Below are 8,732 nucleotides of genomic sequence, written 5' to 3'. Positions count from 1 at the left end.
TAGAGACATGAAATGAAATTAGAGACATGATTTTCTCTTTATTCTAGAACCAAGTATGGTACCTACACAGCACCAAAAGGTATATTGTACAACATATATTTGAATCTCTTCAACTCAGGGGCTCACCTCCCAGGGCTCACCTCTCTCTCTCTCTCTCTCTCTCTCTCTCTCTCTCTCTCTCTCTCTCTCTCTCTCTCTCTCTCTCTCTCTCTCTCACACACACACACACACACACACACACATTAAATGGAGTTAAAGAATAACTGAAGTTTGGGAGAGAGACCACACAAACTCCTCTCCTATACTCTCCTATACTTCACAACTGCCCCTTTCCGGTTCTTCTCGCTCTGCTGTCTCTATCTCTCTATCTTTCAGGGCTGAGGAGTTCTGAAGCCACTCAGAACTCCAGTTCAAAGTTCACTCGAGCTCTCCCCCCTCCTACAGTCACACAGTCGTGTCCTCTCCAATCCTTGTTGGAGGCGTGGCGTGCACTTGCAAATATAATATTTACACTGAGAATCAAGAGAGTAAGAAATGTTCACATGAACACATACACCAGTGGTTAACCTCCTGAGAGAGTTCTTCAATGTGCATTTAGTGCTGTTGTCAGCCTTTCTGCCCCTGACAATGGCTGAAGCACTTTGGTCCAATGCTACCCACAGGAGCACTACTTCCACCCACAGCAAAGATGCACTTTCAGAGCGGAATGTGCTTATTGTCCTTTCATTTGCGAGCTTCGTGTTTGCTGGCTGGGCCTAGCAGTGACCCCTGTGGCACTGGAGGATGCTTGGCTGGTATGGCCGTGTGCTCTTCACTCTCACTGCATAGCAGGGACACACTTCAGTGCGGAAATGGCCAGGTTCCAGGGGCAGCTTGCGAAACAAGCCAACAGATAATACCATCGGAATCTCAATCAGTATGAAGTAAAGTGCTGCTCAGCTTCAGGCAGACGAAATGACTGACTGATTAATCCAAAAAGAACTGTTAACTTTGGATTGCAACTGGATGTGTAATGTAACCCAAAATCTATGCCTGGAAATCCAGACCTTCATGTTTACAAACAGCATGGCTGATAGACTGAGAACACAACATATTCTCCTAAATATTTGCAATAAAAAAGAAATATGGCTGAAATACTCTTTGCAGTTCAATTATTGACACAGTGTGGTACAAAGTGGTAAATAATGCCTGGGCCCAGCAATGAGGGTAAGGCTGACTCTGACCGTGCATTGCACACACTGTGTCTCTGCAGACTAAATCTGTTCCCTCCAACCTCTACAGAGAATGGATAACAGTTTTAGATCCATGGCTACACAGACTCTGCTTCTGTGGTCCTAACAGCCAGTCCACATTTATACTGCATATGAGATATTATTGGATGTGAAAATATAATTATGTAACAAAAAGCGTCAATGCGATCCAGAAATGTCTTCTACTGAAGTTTGTGAAAAGTGTAAAGTCGAACACACATACGTGCAGACAATCTGCTTCCTATATGTAATCCAGCCCAGGGCGCTGAGCCCCATACATGTGACTGTGTCAGTGCTGGGACTCTGTAGACGTCTGTCGACCACATCGACACAACCCTCTTTAAGCAGTGCTCTGTACGTGACATGAGTACATCACGTAGACGCACGGCACTCTGCGCACACTCCAGTGTGCGATTCAGTCCTCGGGCAGCAAAATCCACACTCATGTCCTCGTGTAATACGGGCCACCAGATTTTACATTCAGAGCATGACTGCAGGTAACATGCACTCTAATCAAGCAAGGAAATCAGAGATAGAGAGAGAGAGAGAGAGAAAGAGAGAGAGAGAGACCAAGAGAGAGGGAGAGAGAGAGTCAGCAGGCCACAGAGAAAGACAGAAATAGAAAAGTATGGGATAAAGGTACTTATTATTAATAGAATGGAAACAGCATGCCGGTGTGAAAAGGCTAGAGAAATGTGAAGGGTGCAAAAGAGAAGGAGTTGTACAGAAAGACACGCTACCGTTTCTTCCTTTCTTCTTCCCCGTCCCTGTGCTGAGCTGTATGAGAGCAGGGCAGAGGTGAAGTGGCTTGCTTTTTAATTATTCACCAGGAGCAGGAGTCCCTGATCCAGGCCGCAGCCAATCAAGTGCCTCGAACAGACAGAGCAATGCCATTGGCTAGTGAAAAAGGGCAAAGACTCATCAATACTGCGCCGGCTCTTCAGGGACATACACACAACGCCTCCCTGTGCCCCCAGCGTCTACGGGTGCCAGCCGTTAGTGGGACCAACAGATGGTCTGGACAATGATGGGTGCGTGAGACAGTGAGGGAGGGACGAGGATAAGCTGTATTAAATTACAGGACTTGCTTCTTCCTGCTTGATGAATCAAGAACAAGAAAAAGAAAAGAGTTTATTTTAATCAAAATGGACCAACTAAATGTGCTGGTTAAGTGACTTGCATTTTGATAACACAATATCACCTTCACAAGAAATCATTAGCTGGAGTGGCTCAGCCGTAACAGCTCAAAGCAGCGTGCAAGGCTTTCTAGCAGCCCTTTAGAGTGAACTCTGGACATCTTATTCATTAAACTGCTTATTTTTTTCAGCTCTTGTATTCATTCTGACTCTAGCTGCTGCTGCTTGCTGTGTTTGATGTGCAGCACCAACAACAACAATAACAACAACAAAAATACTTTGTCCACGTCACTATGCTTGGAGAATAAAGTGCTTCAGGATTCATACTTTGGGGCAGCCATTCTCACCCGGCTGGCCTCATCTGTACGTCGGTCCGTTCCACAGCAACGTAGGTGACCGTTTACACCAGGCCGTTGGCTGTATGGAGCAACCTAATATTCAAATGGGCTGTCTTTAGCAGAGCTTACATAACCATCCTCAAAGCCTGTACTGAGGTGGTGGCTCGCACGTTGCTTGCTTGCTTTTTTCTAAGATGCAAGTTTTTTTATGCTGTATATTTCCCACTGACACTCCAGAGAGGCTGGCTGAGAGCTGCCTGCCTTTCTTCTCTTATTCTGCTATCACGTCTCTCCGTTTCATCTCTCATCATCTGCGCGTCTTTCTTCTCTGCTGACTGAGCAGGCATGGATTATCTGGGGGCGTGAGGGAGGCTTTCCATCTCCCCGCACAGCAGGGGTTAGTTTGCATGCGAGTGTTTGTTTTCACCCTGCCTCAATTTGAAAGGTGCTGTCTCTCGAGGCGACTGAGCCAGCGCAGCCAGAAGAAGCCCCGACTTCTCTGTTCTGCTTTCCACAGGCAACCACGCGTCTCCCGCCATAGCTTGAAGATGAGGGATAGAGGGCGTAATGGCTTTCCTCACCCTGCTTTGGTGTAGTACTGACTAGGCGTGATATGTGTAGCTTCTCTAGCAAGTGAGTGATTCTCAAGAATGTCAGTCATGTTCAGTGGCACAGGGAGGAAGCATTATTGTTGACAGATGCTAAGGGTTTGAGCCCAGTGCTAGAAGACACAGGTCAAGGGCAGAGCATAAATCAGCACTGGCTCTCACAGGTGAGGGCAGACTCTGAATAACAGTCCGATGCCCCCTTAGATTTTTTTACAAGGCAATATGCTTATCCAAGAACACTAGCAATAAATGACTGCCACTTGCTTGAAGCCTAGCCACTGAATTAGAAACTTTTTCATCATAAAACAAGATTTCATGTTGTCCACAGTGAAGTAGAAGACTGAACAGAGTATAACAGGTAGCCCTCAGTACATGGTAACCTATACCTTTAAAGGCTGTGGACTCAAATGGATAAAGAAATGCACAACATTGTGGCAACAGATCAGCAGGCGGACAGATAGATAGAAAAACAGATGTATATTAGAATAAAAGTAAAAGTAAACATTCCTTGCTTTTTTTTTTTGGAACTTCACTCAAATTCATTTTAAGACTTAGATTTCAGTGCTAGAATAACAAAAGCCTAGGGAATTAGTCTCTTCTGGGATTTAGTTCAACAAAAAGTACTTTGTAAATTATTTAGATCAAAATCTTTAAAAGTTTTTGGAATCAGGAGCTACAGCCACTTCTCGCACTTCAATAAGGAGACGTACTTCTATAAGTTTGTTCTAGACTCTGCCAAAGTTATGGTGACACATGATCGGAAAAGACATCAACAGGCTCTCTGTCGACAAACAAGTTGCTTATTTTGAATTTTCACTGTGTTAACATGAACAGTTTACTACATCCTCAAGTCCTAGTGCGTGGAAGAGGACAGGAACAGAGCCCATGAGATTCGGCTTTTCGTTAGGGTCGAGGAGAGGAGATGCTATAGGGCAAAGTCATTTATCGGAGCTTGCTACAGAGGAATGTTCAGTCTGTCCTCATCAGAGCATAGACCCATGGAGACATAGTTCACCAAGAGAGAGGAGAGAGAGGGGGAGGGAGAGAGAGAGAGAGGGAGAGAGAGAGAGAGAGAGAGAGAGAGAGAGAGAGAGAGAGAGAGGTAGAGAGAGAGAGAGAGAGAGAGAGAGAGAGAGAGAGGGAGAGAGAGAGAGAGGGAGAGAGAGAGAGAGAGAGAGAGAGAGGGAGAGAGAGAGAGAGAGAGAGAGAGAGAGAGAGGTAGAGAGAGAGAGGTAGAGAGAGAGAGAGAGAGAGAGGGAGAGAGAGAGAGAGAGAGGGAGGGAGAGAAAAAAAGAGAAAGAGAGAATGAGAGAGGGGTGGGACCTGTTCATTCACATGTTTATTGGACTAACTTCTTTGAATAAGCTGAAATACATCACAGTATCCTGGAAACACAAGCAGAGACCCAGAGCACATTATTCATATTGTCCCTGAAACAGATGGCCCTCCTTCTGCATCTAAAGACTGAAAATAACTCTGCCGGCTTGTGCGTTTGGATAACATATGGAGATGCTGCTTCTAAAACCACCCTCCTCTAGTTCCATGGGCCTTTTTGATTTATCTGCTCCCAACAACCAACAAGACCACCAAGACTAGAAAGAAAAGCAGCAAGCAAAAGAAAAAGGTTAGGAAGACACAATAATAGAAAGCCATTTTTGCTGGCTTGCGCCCACTCAACATGTCTCTTCTGGGATAATCCCCAGGCAGTCGCCCCGGCCGCTAGCCATTGGGTCCAGCGCTTTAAAACCGCCACCTGCCCGTCTGGGTGCACCTTCGTTGGCTTATGCACCACAGCACATCTAAGCACACCCAAGCTGTGAGGAAGGTTATGCTTAGTCTGGACTCCAAACCTGTATCCAGGCAGATCTTTATGAATAATTTGGAGACACTGCTCCACCCCTCCTGCCAGGTTTGCATAGTTTTGGGTCCACGATGAGGAAGATTCACAGTAACCTTATCACTGTGCGTAATGCCACAGCTCCCCAGTGGGTCTGGAAAAAGGCTGTGGTGTTACTGAATTGGGGATAAAGCCATAGAGCTATTTCAAATGCAGTACTCGAAAGCCGCTGAGAGAAGAGAGGTCCAGCAGTGCGGCAGGGGATCTGCAAAGAAAATATTATATGTATATATAGCATTTTCTTTTTATATTTTTAATGAAACGTTTTCTTTGGGGATTGAGTTCATGCTTCTTAGACTTCGAGCGCAGCAGGTTATTCTGATATAAAACATCGCATGCTCTGTCATAGGTTTACGCGCTAAGATTTTCAGTATCATGCAATGCATTTCAGTACCATGGAGAGCTCCTCGAATGTTGGCGACGCTATAGGGAAAGTTTTTTTTTTAACAAACAAACAAACAAAAAAACCTCACACATTACCTAATGAATTAATTAATACTGCCCTCCTTTTTTGCATCGTAATCAATGTAAAAACTCAGTTTGAAGCGCAAACAATTTGCCTTATTACAGATTTGAGAGAGAAAAAAAATCCACGTTCTCACAGAAGCGATTTTCTACAGTGCAAAATCAAGCGTGTAAGAAACTATATGACATCAACAATGGTTATTGATCAAACATCAGCAGACAATGTGCAGTCATTTAGCCGAACAAGACACCTAGCCAGCCAGCCAGGCAATCGATGAAATCGGCAGCTGTATGGACTTCTCTTGCTTATCCATGAACGCGCACATTAATCATCTTGATTTCTCCATGGAACGACACGCTCATTGTCTTAGCTAAATGAAGGTCGAAGTCAGGAACGTACGATCTAGGGTCAAACACGAGCCTTTTATAGGCTCTTTCTATAGCTCTGGGTAAAATGACCACGTAAAATTCAGGGAATTCGACGTTTTTTCATCTGCCTGTTTTTGTCAACTGCTCCTGTTTACGCCACATCTTAAGTTTAAAAAAAGCAACTTACACACACACACACACACACACACACACACACACACACACACACACACACACTCACAAGGAGCGCCAGGAAAACGCCAGCCGTTATAAAAGTGAAATACCAGTGATAAAGGCGAATTTACCTTGACCGCATCCGCATGTGTGACCCTGTCGAAAACTTTATCGTTTACTTTCATAATCTGGTCCCCGACTCTCAGTCCTTCTTTCTCGGCCAGTGAACCTGGCTCGACAAGAGACACATAGATCCCGACTCCATGCTCGGAGCCGCCACGGATGCTGAAGCCCAGTCCTTCGTTGCTCTTGTGGCGCTTCAGAGTGACTTGTCGGATCTCTCCCGGAGGCTCCGGCAAGAAATTTCTGCCTAACAAAGGAATAAGGGTCGCTGTCCCATCACTGCTGGTGCTTAGATTATCAGGGGAGCCGCGCGCCGCTGTTTGAGACTGAGGGAAATGTCCAAGCGGAGTGGATCTGGAACTCGAGGCTTCGTGAACAGTCTCAGGGTCACCATTACTACTTGCCAATAAATCAGATTTTAAATATAGACCCTCAGAAGTGTACTGGTCAAACAGAAGCTGGTCGGAGCGCGGTATGACCAAGCGCAGCATGGGCAGAAGCTGGCGTTTGCTCGGCGCATTGAGGATGACTTTGAGTGTCTGGACCAGGTCGTAGACGTTGCGTTTGGAGTGGTAGACATTAAGGCAGTGAATGAACTGCTCTCGTTCGAAGTCACTGAGCAGCAGATTGAGAGCGTTGTGCAGCTTTCTAACGTTGGCGGAAAGTGAGCGCGTACTGGACGCCACCGAATTGGCCGACGAGGAGTTCAGAGACATGCGCTCCAGATCCGTGGTCATCCTCGCCCTCGGCCCGAATCACACTGAAGCAAAGAACCAGAGCGAACGCCGGGGGTCCGACGCCACGACTACCGGAGACTCCGAAGCGGCACATGGCATCGCGATTCATGGACGTCCGTTTTCATACTGACTACCCAGTCGAAACAGCCAACACGCTGATGACTTAGTTGCCTTCAACACTACAAAATACATACATAGGATGGATACTCGATGGCGGAACGAATGGAGAAAAGTTTCGAGATGAAAATCGTTACACCAAGTCGCGCAATAGCGTATTGGTTTAGCATTAGTGTATTAGTGTATTAAATATGACAGAATGCATATGCATGCTTATAGAAAAATACATAGCTTTTTAGTAGCCTACCCAGAAGTTTTAGCAGACAGAGTATTTTTTTTTTTAATTTTTTTAAAAATGTTTAAAAATTTTTGTTGTTGCTGTAACGCTCTTCTTCAGTACGTCTTTTTTTTTTTAGTTTTGGAAAAAGGTCAAGTGGCCCGAACGCCTTCTCCAGTATCCCCTGGCGTAACGTCGTCAGCCGTGCAATCCTCGCTTTAGAGCAAGAGCACCAGTTTACTTGTTTAAAGCTAAATTCCAAAGAAAACCCACCCGGTTTTCAAGTTAGGAAATTCGTACGCGAAACAACAGTTTTAAGTTCCGGCCAAGTCTTATTTTATGATAAGCCAGTCCTCAGCAGCCCGTCCAAAGTTATTCATCAGTGGAAATGCGTCCTGCCGCGAAAAGAAGACCTCTTTCCGTACAAAGTGAACAAAAGTGTTTAAGAGTCAGAGAATTCCGTAGCTTTTAAACTTTTCGATCCATTAATACATGAAGTAAAAAATAACCGGGACGAAGCCTGATAGCCTGTGCCTCGCCGGCAGCAGGAGGACAAGCTCGACCGTAGACGCTCGCTCCGAAGCACCCTTTAGCAGGAAATGACGCAGTTACGGGGAGCGAATAAGTTGCTTAGTAACCAATAACACACAAGCAGGGCGTGCTCGCGTAGGACCTTACCAATAATATATTGGTTATTTTTAGATTTATTGAAAGCCATCGATCAATGGACTCTCTGATACATCAAAGATCATAACTGCAGCGTTGCTCAAAACCCGCACTGTACACTACAGATGGGACTCAACGGTGCCATCACAAACACTGTGAAAGGGCAACAACAACCCCCCCCCCCCCCACACACACACACACACACAACAACCACCACACACACACTTGTTTCAGCCTGCAAAAATAATAATTTCCAAGTCTAAATCAGGCTTACTTTCAGCCTGTAACTTGCTAATAAATTGAAACTGATGTTAAATGCCAAGGCAAGTGATGCGCGTTGTGCTGCTGTAGCTCCCCAGGCCTGGGTTGGGAGTCCTCTGCATAAGCCATCCACGCCTAAAGCTCTGTTATCACTCCGGTTTGCTGCAGTTTACTAAGTCGCAGACAACTGAGTCTGAGATAAGGCATTAAAGACCTATAGTGGCAAGCAGGGGCAGCAGTCTATCCTTCATAAGTCTCCCTGGCATTAAATAATGAGGTGGCCAGTTAGTTTTTACTCAGCTCTGAGACCCACATGGACCAAGGTGGGGAGGGAGCGAGAGAGAAAGAGAGAGAAGAAAGAGAATGAATGATTG

General features: G+C 45.5%; 1 protein-coding gene across 11 annotated transcripts in view; it reads right to left on the bottom strand.

Annotated features, from left to right (window-relative positions):
* Nucleotides 1-8,005, bottom strand: part of whrna (whirlin a) — a 57,043-nt gene extending 49,038 nt beyond the window's left edge. For all 11 annotated transcript variants that reach the window (XM_081719690.1, XM_081719696.1, XM_081719694.1 and 8 more), the window contains exon 1: nt 6,369-8,005. In XM_081719690.1, coding sequence (XP_081575816.1) covers nt 6,369-7,097 — 729 coding nt within the window. In that variant the 5' untranslated portion in view covers nt 7,098-8,005. The remainder of the gene's footprint in view (nt 1-6,368) is intronic.
* Nucleotides 8,006-8,732: the final 727 nt, after the last annotated feature.

This window comes from Electrophorus electricus, chromosome 8, assembly GCF_041902795.1.
Source record: "Electrophorus electricus isolate QZ-2024a chromosome 8, ASM4190279v1, whole genome shotgun sequence".
In the NCBI taxonomy this organism is placed as follows: Eukaryota; Metazoa; Chordata; class Actinopteri; order Gymnotiformes; family Gymnotidae; genus Electrophorus; species Electrophorus electricus.
This window is presented reverse-complemented; position numbering and strand designations above follow the sequence as displayed.